Source organism: Pagrus pagrus, assembly GCF_965226575.1.
Source record: "Pagrus pagrus genome assembly, chromosome: 5".
Classification (NCBI taxonomy): Eukaryota; Metazoa; Chordata; class Actinopteri; order Spariformes; family Sparidae; genus Pagrus; species Pagrus pagrus.
Window position 1 is genome coordinate 19,229,105 of NC_140189.1, and position 14,889 is coordinate 19,243,993.

General features: G+C 40.9%; 2 protein-coding genes across 8 annotated transcripts in view; both read right to left on the minus strand.

Moving 5' to 3' along the window:
- LOC311257296 (uncharacterized protein) overlaps nt 1–2,306 on the minus strand; it is a 232,517-nt gene extending 230,211 nt beyond the window's left edge. For 5 of the 6 annotated variants that reach the window (XR_014622607.1, XR_014622608.1, XR_014622609.1 and 2 more), the window contains exon 1: nt 1,573–2,306. Coding sequence is in view for 3 of the 6 variants with exons in the window: in XM_084352839.1 (XP_084208965.1) it covers nt 1,573–1,612 (40 nt within the window). In the remaining 3 variants the exon portion in view is untranslated. The remainder of the gene's footprint in view (nt 1–1,572) is intronic. The other variant, XM_084352838.1, reaches the window with a different exon arrangement.
- Nucleotides 2,307–4,145: 1,839 nt separating this feature from the next.
- The window catches only part of ctnna1 (catenin (cadherin-associated protein), alpha 1), a 79,120-nt gene continuing 68,376 nt past the window's right edge, over nt 4,146–14,889 (minus strand). For both annotated transcript variants that reach the window (XM_084353579.1, XM_084353578.1), the window contains exons 17-18: nt 7,100–7,234; nt 4,146–6,057 (exon numbers count right to left, since the gene is read on the minus strand). In XM_084353579.1, coding sequence (XP_084209705.1) covers nt 5,767–6,057; nt 7,100–7,234 — 426 coding nt within the window. In that variant the 3' untranslated portion in view covers nt 4,146–5,766. The remainder of the gene's footprint in view (nt 6,058–7,099; nt 7,235–14,889) is intronic.

Below are 14,889 nucleotides of genomic sequence, written 5' to 3' on the forward strand. Positions count from 1 at the left end.
GTAATCTGATATGAATCTATATTGTAAGCATGACAGTAACTGTGGTCTCACCATTGAGGGTCGGACTCAGACTGGTATGGACAAAGACAGCAACACCGGACAGCTCCAGTGAAAATAATTAACAAAAGAACGCAACGTTTTTCAAAGGAAGGCAAAAACTATTGCAAAGGTTATTCTAAACTTTTCCCACAGCCTTAGAGGGACTCACAGCCTTCTACAGCCTAAGCAAGGACATTATTTCAAATTGTATGCAAACAGTAATGTAAGTCATTGCAGTGCAATGTAAAATCATACTAAAAATTCCAACTGTGACCTCCAGAGGTTGAAAATGTTACTTTATGGAGAGATACACTGTGCAGTAAGGCAGGCACTGATGGACCAGACCATAACAGTAAAGATGAGGTGTGGGTGTGTTTGCTTTACAACATTTTGTCTGAATTGTTTCATAACATTATACACAAATTTCAATTCCTATGACTTTTCATTGTACAATGAAGTTTGTTTCCTCGGGTCTAGCTGTGTATGGTCGAGTGAAAGTAATTTTGACTTTTGATAAATCAGGTCACTTACTTGTTTGTTTTGTTTTCTTCATGCACTACAACACTCTGTCAACCCATGTCAAAGGCTACATCAACACACTGGGTTCACTGAAATGTGAGATTTATTATTAGCATTAACTGACGTGTCAGGCCTTTACAGTTCAAACTGTACTGCTTCTTTTCAAAGAGAGAGACTAATTCAAACCACCCTGGATATATTAACATTGGAGGGAGCTGGTTTGCTCCTAACGTGGCCACTCATAATAGGCAGTTAGGGCCTGATTTACACAGAGATGAAGTGGAAGAATTATATTTGAAAATTCAATTCATGATAATGAATATGGGTAATACTGAATGGGTCATTATGGGACTCCAGCCCTACAATGAATTTTGGGTACAAGTCTAAATACCACTGTGAAATGTAAGGCCCATGCTGACTAGGTCTGCCAAGGCAGTTTGTTTTCAACTATTTCCTTCTTTTTTCAGTCAACAGTGTGTGCATGGCACCACATACTGATTCGTTTTATAAAGCACAAGTTCAGTGAAGATGTCAGCGCAGGGTGTCAGTGACATTTCTGGAGGGAGGAGGGTAGTTTCAACTTTGTGCGGTGGTGCAAATAGTGTTCAGATAGTAGCAACATAACAAACAAAAAATTGTGGACTTCGAGTCCAGCATTCAAAGCTTCTTACTTGAAGCCACACTGACTAAAACACTGCATCCTAACACGTGCATCTGAAAACAGCACCCCACTCCGTGTCACAACTGCATAAGAAACAAGATTTATAGATCAGCTTCAAGGCTGCTGAACAAGGACGAACAGCCAGACTTCAAGGCCATCAGGGGTACTGACAACAAAGCTGAACGCATACACAAAACCTTACTAAGAGCTGAAGCATCAACAGCAGGCAGCAACATCTATGTTGAACACAAAACGTGCAAAATCACACATTAGCATGTGTGCAATGTGCAAAAACACGACAGAAGCACAATAAAACCAGTGGTAAAAATACATATAAATAAAGTTTGACTTACCATTGACAGTGCTGAGGATAGCGAGCAGGTGTTGAACCATCTCATGATAACATCCTTCCAGTCATTAGTGAACTAGCAGGTAATGTTTCTCTCAAAGGTCAGCTGGACCCCCGGCTATGCCACTGGCTGGTCCTTCACAGTGTAAAGCATCACTTACTGATGTTCAGTGAAGAGGTTTTTACAAGTTTAAAACAGAAGTTCATAGCAGGAATTCGAGGTGTTGCTAGTCTGTTTTTTGACTGGGTTTACATAAGGTCGGCTGGGTCCACTGATGTCCACAGAGTAGCCATTCTCCCACAGGGTACTCCAGACCAGACAGTCTCTATCCTTGTATGAGGCACTCACACTTTAACGCAAAAACACTTTGAAAACGGACTACTTAGCTGTGACCAGACTTGGTTTGCTCTCTTACTCCCGATACTTGCCACAGAGCGGCAGAAACAGGCGGGGCGGGGGTCGGGCGGTTGACACGTCGCACCTGAACTGAACGAGGACAGCTAATGTTAGCTCCTCTGAAACTGACCTAGCTTTGGCTAAGCTAGTATTATGTTAATGTTAAAAGTCGGCTGTTTTCCTAGATATTTACCTCCCGCCTCTGTCTCCAGTGTTTCCTCAGGTACAGCAGCTCAAATTCCTACTGATTCAGACTTCTGGGTCCCAAAAAAATATTTAAAAGTGTATTTTTATGTCTGTTAGCTAGCTTAATTTTGGCGGCTTCTCTTTAATTAGTAAAACCCTTTCAGACGTTATAGTAGGCTTTTGCGCATGCGCACTGGCTGACATGGCTTACTGGTATTCCTAATGCAAAGGAGTCATTTTAATGTTATTATCATGGAAATATGATATGTATTTGTTATATTTCTTATACATGTTAAATTATATGTATAATGCATCCATGGTTATTATCTTGACATGTGTGTTTGATCCCCTGACATGTCAACATGTCTGCCATGAAGAGGGTGAATAAGTTAATCACCTGAAACTGAAATCACTCTAGCATTTTGCCCCATCCACCCTTCACAGCAGGGCTAAAAACATACAGTATTTTTATTTAAAAACAAACAAAACTGATATAGATAAATGTATTAGGTATTTCAGATCAAGTCTTTATATTTAAATGCATAGTCTTACTGGCAGTCACAAACATATGACCACATTTTTCTAAAATGTGTAGCTGTATTCTCTCACATTACCATCGACAAAGTCATTTCATCTTGCTCCTCAACACTAAAACCTAGAAACATATGAAGCAATGTTTGTAGGATCCTCCTGCTTCCTTCCAACTCACTGCTTACTTTCATGTTTTTCCACACATATACACCCAGTTGTTACTGTTTGTTGAAGTTGGATTAAAAAAAAAAAGCCTTTTTTGGTACTTTATACACAACACTCAGTCACAAGGGATTTTATGACCTAAAATCTTACCCAGGGATTTTGTAGCATTTTCCCAAAAGACCTTTGTTATTGTGCAATCCAAAACCATGTGGAACAAGGTGTCAACAAACATCGAGTCACAATACCTTCTTATACAATTTGACAGGAGTGAGAAATAATCTATTTATAGAGTTATAAACCTCCCAAGTACGATTCTAGTTTTCATTTTCAGCTGAGCTCATGATCAGGACTGGTGCCATTTATTTTCCAAATATTTCAAATTGCACTTCAACATACTATTTGCGCCAATGTTTTTTGTTACTTTACACTTCTGGCTTTGTAATACTTTTCCTTATTCATTAGTGTCAGTGTGTTTACATCTTGTCTGATGAAACAATCTGTAAATGACATGATAAAGTAAAGCAGAGCAGTTTGATTGCTCGTCAGCAGGCCAGGATGGAAATCTTGTCACTCTGGTTCTCTCCATGTACTTCACATCTACTATCTGTCACTTGTTAAAAGTTATTCTGGGAATCTGAAGAAATAGGACTCATGAGTGGGTTTAGATGAGGTAGGGTACCGACTAAATAAATAACAATCATCAAAAAACGCTCAAATGTAGTGATACTTTGTCTGATCTGCATGTAAGAATATGAAGAAGTGGATTTGTCTTCTTAGTGTCTCCTCAGTGATGACTCACGCTGACTCTGATGTGCGATTACTACAGCACTTTGGGGAAAAAATGGAGCGTTCATTCCAAATACTTTGTTGCTTCAGATCTATTTATCTTCACATTGTGCTCTTTCCTGAGTCTTGGGTTTTCTTCACAGGCTGTTGTTTAAGAAACACCACCAGAAGACTGAAGACTGCGTTTGATGTTAAAAGCTGCACTTAGTTTGTGTTTTTAAAAGAAAATAACCCACAACAGTAGAGCAACCCAATTACAGAAGTTACAAGAGCATACTGTATATAGCCCTCAAGTCAGTAATAGAGACTATATGGGAGGCATGTATACATGATGTAATGCCTTAATTATGCTCAGTGTGCCAAAACTCATTTCACCGTTGAGAGCAAAAATGACTCTTTCAGGATTGCACTCTTAGTTCTGAACCTTACTACAACACAAATCTGGTATAATGGCAAAGCATATAAAGGAAAAACAGGGTTCAAGTACAGATGAGAAAAAAAAAAAAAAATGGTTTCATTTCAATTGTTTATTAAGATATAAAGCAGGCACATGAATACAAGAAACATGTGCACTAATAAGTCAGCTCTCAATAACAAAAAAATCCACAGCAAAGTAGTTTGATATCACTCAAGATTCAAATCCAAACTCAAATACAGCAAGAGACAAACTGTGAGGAAGAACGCATTGAAAAACACTCTGGAAATGCTTGGTTTCTACAGTAAAAAAAAAAATCCATCTGTCAAATAACCATACAAGCCCATCCTTCTGCAGTTCACAGATGTCAAACTATCAAGACAAAAATTCAGCCCCGAGACCAAAGCAGCAGGATTTCAAAGCCTCGCTGTACACCAATGCACCACTATGCAGGAGTATACTATGTATGACTGGGAAAAAGGCTCCACAGAGCAGCTACATCTCCTGATTAATTTAAAGCTCCTACACCAACTTGTTCCAACTTCCTTATAAAGACTGTGCATGACATCAAATCTTGATTAGTGTTCAAGCTTCAGGACAAGTAATACAAACAATAAGCAAGAGTTTAAAGTCGCTGAAATCCCCTCCTACCTCTAAGCTGTGGAGAGGAAACATATTGATCCCTCAATTTGGACACATTCTTATATTGTGGAGGTGTTTGGTCTCATTGTCAGTTAATGAAGCTTGTCGGCTTTCGAGAGGACCGACGCAGGGTCTACTCATTGTTTAGCCCACTGGGTTCTCCCAGACTCTGAGGAGTTGAGGCTTATTTACAAAGTTTGACTGAACTGGGTGGATCTGTGTGGTAGGATCAAGCACATGTACCAGGATGCAGCAAAACAGAAAGCTGGGGAAAATGCTGTCACTTTTGGTTTGCTGTATCGTGTGAACATGAAAAAAAAAAACGTAATAAAACTTGAGATGTTTACATTTTAAGGAGAGGACATTTACCAGTCCAAATGTTCAAGGGGGTATACGGTTATCACTGAAAACATTGTTTAGGGTCATCTTAAACTTATTTGAACTGTTTATAGTGGCTTAACAAAGTATTTATAAAGTTATAAAAATACAGGCACACATAGAAATATATTGACTTTGGTTCATTACAGCTGAACCTTATTTAAAATCTTACCAGTTAGCCCAGCACATCCAAATAAACTACAGTTATTGCCCAAGTTAAAACAAGGCAGTTGAGATTTTGCATAGTTGATATTTGCAGTACAGAAGGTATATAGCCATGATCAAACATTATAGTTGAGAGAACCCACAGTGTTATTATAAAACTGGTTAGAATACTAAATAATCACAAGCCTCCTGGAATTAGTTCTTATAATATCTATGAAATCCACTCCCTTTCTCCCCATAAACAGGAAAGAAAAAATGGGAAATGTACAAAAATGCTTTTGTCCAGTTGATTTCCCTCGAGCTGCATTTCCCAGAGAAGACACAGTTAATGCTACAGACTATAGCAAATGTGAACTTATGGAATAGAAATGAGGCAGTGTAGGAATATAATGGATCAAACAGACAAGCCGTCTATGCAAAGGTGGAACAAATATGATAAAACCTTTTCTTTTTGAAAGAATGACAAGCTCCATCTATATATAAACTCATTGGTCAATATTTTTGTGTTCCCTTGAATGGACAACAGGAGGAGTCTAGATGCTATCCATGGCTTTAAACTCGCTCAGAGCCTGCACGGGGTTGATATGCTTCTTTTGAGAGGATCTCTTGACTCTGTTGGTTTGGCCGTCATCCTGTTTCTCTCTCTTCACCAGAGGCTTCTTCTCAGGAGCTTTCATCCTCCAGGAGATAGCTGGCATGTTGAGGGCCTCCATGCCTTTGTTCTTCTGGTACTTAGTAGATGCAACATAAGATGCCTTGACAGTGGACACCACTGTGTTCATCAGGTTCTTTGCTGCTTGAATAAGGGACATGGCGCTGTCCAACTGAGCACATGAAAGAGAAGAGAGCACACCAAGAGAAATGGTTAGCCTTGTAAAACAGTGAAGGCACAACCTGTTTCCGACTTTACATCTGTTTTGAATTTGAGTAAAAAGTAAACTGCTCCTGTGTTTCTCAAGTCTTCCAATTTTGTACTGCAAGTTTTCTGGGAGAATAACCGAGACCCAAGTGTTTGTACGGAGGAATTAGCGACCTTTCAGAGTTTGTCTGGCATACAAACAGATGTGAGAAATTTGAGAATAGGGAAAAAGGTCACACTAATTTAATCTCCACAATTTAATAGCTTCAGAGACGCTGGTGACACTTGACGTGGACTGTCAGAAGCATAGGCTCATTTCGGCTCTACAGAAAAGAGGGAGGAATTCATTACTTCCTGCACACAAAGGAAACCTATTTTAATTAATTTGACTGGCGACTAAGTGGTTAATTAATGCTTAAAAGGCTCTGTAAACATTGGTGTTGCAGATTTATCTTAAGAGGTAATAAAGGTTAGGAAACATTTGGGCAACATTAGTCCTCTCACGCTCAGAGAAAACCATTATTTCTCTTATCTGTTGATTCGATATTAAATATAAGCTGCAAATTACAGAGCAGAGAATGAATCATAAACTAATCACAACCAACAGCCAATGCCAGTAAGTCTTAGTATTTTTAATGTATTTGGGCAACACCAGATAATAAAACTTTAGAAAGTAGCCAATGAAATCCATTGATTTAATTATCTTTCTACTTTAGAATTAAAGGTACCTTGTAGAGATTTAATTGGAAACAAACCCACTTTAAGTTTCTCACCAAAATACACTGAATCCTTAAGGCTTCAGGATAAAACTGCCCTTTTAGTCTCATTTTACATGTCTACCCTTTTTTGTGAAGGTTTTGAAACCTGCAGTGTTTTCATCAGCCCCCCTGCAGTCCTCAAATAGTGTCAACTGATCTACTACTCTTCAGTTACTGCAGGGCCTTTCACACAATAAAGATAGCAAACTGTAGACAATGTGTCTGAGGTTAAAATGATGTTGAACTTACCCCAGAGACAACCAGCTCTCCCCCCAGGTTCTGCACCTCAGCCTTGACTTTGCTGCAGATGTTGAGCTGGTGGCAGTACAGGGCAATACGCTGCAGGTAGGCGAGGAGGTCCTGCTTACAGGTGGAGTCGGGGCACTACAAGACAGAAAAGACGTCATGTTTAACTAATGTGCTCGTTAGTAGGTATATAAGCACAAACAGGTCTGTGAATATAACACTACCTGCATGCAGGTTGAATGATGAATCAATTTCTGTCACTTTAGTCGTTTGCTGGCATGACTCAATCTGAATATTTATGTGATACTACAGACGCAATGATCTCACACTTTATCAAGATGAGTTAGTAGCAGTGTGACAGGTAAGGTAGACACCCACATTAGGGACGTGCTCAGAGCCAAACTGACAAACACACGCCCACAACCTGGTAGATTGATAACTCATCTTCACAGGGTTAAGCATGATCAAGTCACACGGAATGCAAATTCTATTAGCAGGAAAACACGGCTGTCAATCACTGAATTTTAGGTGGTGGTAATGATCTTGTGTGAAAGTCTTTTTGGAAACAAAATTACTTGATCCAAAGTGTAAACAGCAGCCCTGTTCATAGATTTATCCCAGCTGTCACTTCTGGGAAAAATGTTTGAGAACCCTCTTTCCCAACAATTTGAACAATGACTTAAGTTGTGTAGGTGTGAATAAACTGCTCAGGGTTAGAAAAGCACTCAAACAGGCCTCACCAATTTCAATTAAATCTAAGAAGACACATGTAATGGATGAGAGGAAGTTTAAAATGTTTAGCAAAACAATTCTGAGACCATGGGTTCAATACCAAGTTGGAAAAGCCTTGTATTGTTGCTTCCTACAAACCATTAACAATATTGTCAAAGTCAGCTAGGAACCCAACTCAAAATACGTTGGAGCCATAAAAAACTCATCAACTTTGAGAAATCCAATACATTAACATAAACCCCACTTGGAAGTGGCAGCATGTGAAGCGCCTCACAAATGCATCTCATTTAGCGTTGGCAATCTTTTTGAATTATTTCATCTCATCATAATTAGACTCGGGTTTTACCTTGGAACGCCATTTCCAATCCCTTTTCTAGTCTGCTAAACAAGCCCCCTGCCAGCATAGTAATTAGGCCACAGTGCTCTTCTTAGTTGCTCATCAAGTCAGAGATGTAAACACCCTGATGGGGCTTTGATGCTTTACATCAGATGGTAAGTGTCAGCATAGTGACCAGACACAAACGGTATGTCAGCAATGACCGTGACATGGTGAGACCGACTCCGTTACACGTAATCAGCGGCTGGCAGCTTTTAACAAACTATACCTGTGAAAAGCACCAGTGTGACCATGCGAGTGAGAGTGCCAAGAGCAAATACTAGCTAAAACACTGCTGTTTGCAGGTGCTTGGCTGTCTGGAGGAGGAGTCAGCTGGCAGCTGTTGATTGTGAGAGCAAGGAAAAGGTGAACACGAGGTAATAGCAGCCAATCTTTTAATTGGTGGGATCTCTGCAGGACGAAGCTGGTGAGGACAGCGCTGAAAAACTCAACTGTGCAAGAGTGTTTGAATGTAAAATCAAGATGCATTTCCTCTTGCTGTAAGTGAGCAACTCACACTGAGAGGACACGTCTCAATAATGGCTATTACCACTACTAAAGTGAACTGATCCACAGATGGTTAGGAAATTCCTGTTTTCTCTATGCAAAAGATTTTTTCGACACTACCAACAGACTAGGACTTATGATGTGTCTAATCCTGCTGAGCGCGTCAGTATCCCTGGTGTGAGTGCAGAGCGCTCTGCTGAATATCATGCACTCACTCCGAGACATGTAGATGCATGCATCTCGGTAGAACCGTGCTCGTTCATACAGCATATATCAGAGTGATGGGGAGCTATAGTAGGATAAGGACACTTCCTTTCACCCTGCTCAGAGAAACCTACCCTATGTACATACATCAATACAAAGTTAAAGGTCACAAAAACAACTAAACCCATTTCAATGATGTCTTCCTTTATTGAGAGCTCTATAGATGTCCTGTGACAATATTAATAATAGTGTTCTCCATCGCGACCATCCACTACTGATTAATCGAAGGATGGACGAAGTAGAGAGGAGGGAAATGTACGAGTTGACATTCTATTAAAGTAAGGTATGCAAGAGGAGATGAGGAGAAAGAGTGCTGGAGGGGATGATCATCACACAGGAGAGGAGTTAATACATGGCTGAGAGACTGGAGAAAATGTGAGAGGGAGGAAGTTTGGAAAAAAAGAGGAAAGAACCAGGGAGAAATAAGTAGTTGGAGAAAAGACGAGGATGAAGAGAGAGCCAGAGGGGGAACGGTATGGAGGAGTAAATAAGGGGGAGAAATCCAACCGGGGGAACGGGACGTAGACAGGAGGATTCAACTGTAGTTGGGAGGGGGTTGTAAGTAAGTAAAAGAGAGAGAGAGAGAGAGAGAGTGAGAGAGTGAGTGTGAGTGTGAGTGTGAGTGTGAGTGTGTGTGTGTGTGCGCGCGCGCACGCACACGCACACGCACACACACTATGGCAAAGACCTCGGATGAGGCTGAATGCAGCAGCCATGCTAATGAGGGCTTGGGGAAGTATTCAGACGGCTGAGAGCAGGGCACTGTGAAAGCATCACTTGTGCTCGTACTCAGCTCAGCTGCTGGCTTCACTCAGCACTCAGGAAACTCTGCAAGGCTGCTCTGACTGTGACATGTGAATACATAAGTTGCACAGAGAAGAGACAAGAACACCTTGGATTGTTTCAGTAATGCAAATAGAGGTCTTATGTGATTAACTCGGGTGGTACTCAGAAACTAAAGCACCTCAAAGACCAAACTACTCTCACTGTACTGTATTCATGTTCCTAGATCCATCAGTAGGTAACACACATTTTAACAAGGAAACTTAGGTCTCTGCTTTTATACTTAATGGTATGGTAAATGGACTTTAATTTTTTATATCATACTCTTTTTTTTTTTTTTTGGCCACTCAAAGGGCTCTACAACATTTACCCATTCACGCACATTTATACACTGATGGCAGAGGCTGCCATGCAAGGAGCCGAGCTGATCATCAGGAGTGATACAGTGCTCTCTATCCAAAGCTCCCCCATGACGTTTCTATGCTCAGCAATTCACACAACCACTCACACACAGTCATCAGGAGCAATTTGGAGTTCAATATCTTGCCCAGGCACAACTCTGACACATCATGTAGGTGTGACTGATTGAAAATCACATCTAGCCTCACAATTCATTTGTATTTCACAAAACAAAATTTGCTCCAGTGTGAAAAAGAATGGGATCATCACTCTTGTTCCAGTGACTAATACCCTCCTTTTATAGTGACTTCAACCATTAGAGCCCATCATTGTAATTCCCACCCCCCGTCTTGTCCTGAGTGCCGCTGTGAAATGTTCCTCAAACTGGATGTGATGATAGAGCCTCTTGCTTGTTTCCCCACAAGCTGTGCGGTCAGTTATGGACTGGGACAGTTAACCTTGCTTGGTCAGCCACTCTTGTGAGATGGCAAATCAGGAGGAGGCGCAATATACACACAGTGTGTTTTGATATCTTTTCAAGGCAAAAGAATAGAAAAGGTGAGTCACCGTGTTTCAAAAGGAGCTGGCAGTACATGTAGAAATGTCAATTATTCTTGGAGAGTTGTTCTGGTCTCTTCAGTGCTGGCTTTAAGTGCCATCTCAGAAAAATAAAGGTGAAACATCAAAGTTTGGTCAAAGGGTGGTGGATCATTATTCCAGCTGCTTAACTGAATCTCTTCAGTAACAATGGCTTACACAACTTTTAGGATATTCCATATTCATGAGGGTCTCACTTTGTAAGTGTGTGGGTTGCTCTTCCTTAGCATTTAAGCTGTTGCTCTACACAGGATTCAGTCTAAAACACAAGCAAAAATCTTTTTTTTCCCCTTGACAACATAAAGCTCACATCTTAAGAGAAAGAAATGAGGCAATAAGAATGACAGAGCAGGATGTTGAACAAAAGGATTTCACTGGGCTATGTGTTGGGTAATGTCCATGATATAAATGATGATCAGGAAGGTCAGGTCCCATCATTGGAAATGCCATGCAGTTCCTCTGAATTCCATTATACAGAGCTGAGACAGAGGCAGAGCCACTGTGCTGCTGCCGCCCAACACTGACCTTTCAGGACGCATCACCCAGAGGAAATGCCAATTTCCAATATTTACTGACACGGCAGCATTCTAATGTGCCGCTGCTGGCAAAGTGTTGGGGAGTGCCACAGGGCTGAGAACTCAGGGGTGTTTTCTGATATCTTTTGTTTTTCAGTCACTTCCTGTCATGAGAAAAGTGATACTCCCAATATTCTCAGATCTAAGTGAGTTGATTTTGAATGTTTTTGCTTTGAGTCCTCATTGCCTGTTGCTTTATCCTCTACACTTTGGTCTGGTTATCCAGAGAGCCAGAGAAAATACAGCTAAATGGCTAAAAAGAAAACGTTTTTATTTCCCCAAGTACACTGATAACTATGCCTCAGTCCTATAAATCATCCCATATCATAACGCGTTGACAGGCCAATTTGTTCTCCTGCCACAGTTAAAAGACAAGCTCAAACAAACACAAAAACCTTCATTCAGGCGAGCTTCACTGTGTGGCGTGGCTGGATCATCATAGCTCAAAGGGAAGAAAACAAATTTTAAACCTCAGAGCAGCTAGCACATTTTGCCATGTGGTTTTACAGCTCCAACTTACAAAACATCTCTCAGGTAGAGGAGGGAAAAAAAGGAAAAAAAATCAAGACATTTGTGTCTGTGTTTTTGGTGGAGGGCTGTGGATTATTAAGTGTGCCTAAACATGAGAAAGGACCTTCAGGATGAGAAGTCACCAGGAACCTTATCTGGCATTAAACATCAAAACTGCCACAGGAGTTGCAGGGATGCATAGATATGTTTTTTTACAGTGTGCTGACTGCCATTTGGAAAAACAGTGCGACTGAGATCTATTGCATACTTTAAAGAGATAGAGGAAACAAAGCACTGGAAATAACATTCTGTTATGTTAGATGAAAACTGAACTAAGATAGCGGGATTGGAAATGATCCATTTTAAGCTGTGTACCTAAGATACATCAAGATGAATTCATTGTAATATAAATAATGTTTCATATATCACACCGAATTTAAAACCTGAAAACAGTAGCGGTGAAAAGAATGGCAAAAACTGAAGCATCATTCTCCAGACAGATGAGAGGGCTGTGAGAAGTGGAAAATTTAGAGGTTTTACTGAACAGAGCAGAATCATTCCATCCACCTATTCACAAGACCTTTGGTAAAGTTGAGTGTGGTGGAGTATTCTGTACACAGCTTCGTTAATGTGCTGTTCATTAGATTTTCTCCGTCTGGTCATGATTCTGTTACCATTGATGGCTAAATATAAATCTGCCATGGTCTACCAATATCAATCAAGATCAATTTCAAACAGAGTGATGATAGCCAGATCTCTCCTCGTTGCATCTGCTAAAAAAGATGCTCCATATTTGCGTGGGGCCAATTCAATCACACCGGCACTTGGGAATGATAATGTGACATTGAAGCAGACAGGGAGTCTGGCTATGACAGGAGAAAATCAAGCTGGGGGCAAGCCAAAAACGGCCGACTCTAGAGGTAACCACAGGGACCAATTAAATGGCCCTCATCAATTTTTAATGTTCAGGCTGCACCTGTCAGTCAGCCATTTCACTGTAGTACTTGTAAGCAAAATTGTTCACTTAGCACAGCTGCTACAGAGCAGTAAAGTACATACAGGCATGCTGAAACATTTATACTTTTAACTTTTGGACATTTGGACTTTGACTTTTATTTTGCTAGACTGCCTTGTTGGCTCACTTCATACCTGACTGCTCCAAAACCTCCGATTTGCATTTTCAGGTTGAAAAACAAAGACTATACCTGAGGCCTTCGTGGCTTTATAGAAATGTATTCAATAGCTATACACAATACAGCCTGTCAACATGTATCCATTTTGAATCAAATGGCTGGCTGTCTTTGGCCATTCTCGCCACTTTCCTTTAAAATGGATTCTCCATCTCTAAGAGCTCTTTGGATTACAAAGGTGGCCCCTTTCAAGGCCAACCTCTTTTTACCTGGCCTTCAGGATTGACAAAAAACATTAAAACATTGAATTGTCATGGGTAAATGCATTTCAAAACAATCAATTGGGAGTTGATATATTTTCTCAACCAGCAAATTAGGTGGGCTATACTTGGTTGAGCTGAACTGCAGTTGGCTGAGGGCTGACCCTTGAACTGCTGAGCTGAGAATTTGTGGGCTCTCTGGGTGATTCTGCTCCTCTACCACTGCAGTAGGTAATTTACAGCCCTGTCTGCTGTAAAGCGTCTAGGGCCAGAGCGGGGATTAGACTGTGACCAGCAACAGAGCCCATGGATCACCATAAATCTCTGCTGATTGAATGCAAATTGGAAAAGTACACTATGTATGTCAGTATACATCATGAGAATAAAGCTTGCACAACACACACACGGCTAGCACATGCCCATTCTCTAAATATGCAAGCCTTATTTTATGTGCATGTTTTTGTATGTGTACATGCAAGTGTTTATGTGGCGAGCAGGCAAGCAGCAGAAATTTATGGGCTACATAGTGGCTAACACATTTGCATTATAAATCTCAATTACATAGCATTATTTGTTTACCAGCCTGCTCAGATGGAATTCTCATAAGGTGCCCTGCAGAGGAGGGTCATAAATTCTTAATAAACTGCAGTGCAGACCTTTGTACGGCACTGACCTAAATCCTGCAGCTCATCTCTGCACTACACTCATTTCTTTAAACTTTAACAAGGCTCTATTACACATATTAAACTGTTTTTCAGAAAACGCCCAACTAGACCATGTCCACCTGCGTTTCTCTGTTGAACACAATATGCACGAACCAAAACAAGCAATGACAAAGTCTTGCAAAGGAAAATGTGGGGTGAGATGCTGTGCTATCAGTCAGGGACCATCTGCCGATGTGTTTTATATGAGGAGTAAACCCTCATAGGCCCTGCAGGCCAGAGGCACAGAGCACAAGTGATTAATATGCCTAGGTTAATGAGGAGTCCCAGCAACGCCTTTGCTCCTCTGACTTTCCGTCAGTATGTGAGCATCTTGTTGGTGATTCACTTAACTATTGCTGTTGGAGTATTTGGACCGTTCTAACATGCCATGCTTTTGCTGTCAGTGGGCCTGTGGCATCTCCTGCTCTGTTAGAGATACGACCCTAAATATAAACTGCCTGGGTAAATAAATAAATTTTAAAAAACTGCCACCTGGCAATTATACTGCTAATTAAAAGGCGAAGCACTCTTAATGGATTCATCTCTCAGGAGGGATGTTCCTCTCTCCACACAAAAGCACTCCCCCTTCTTTCTACCTCCTCTATCTCTCCCATCATTTGCCTCCCCTCCACCCCGTGTCCATCCCTGGGAGCCCTGGCTGATGTGTTACGGGTGAGTGTCGCCTGGCCTGCTAGTGTTTTGGTCTCTGCTGAGAGAGAAAGGCTAAGAGGGACAGCTGGATGGGTTCAGAGGCTGGAGGGGTCCTCACTCTTGGCAAAGACTTCTGTTCCAACAGCCAAAGCTCTTCATTTATTCATACGTTGAGTGCTTCAAACCCCAAAATCCCCTAATAGTGTACACAGACACAAACATACACATGCAAAGAAGAAAAGATAAAGAAACAAGTACTTACAAATGGCTGGAGATGGGAGAATAAAACAGTCAACCAAATCTAA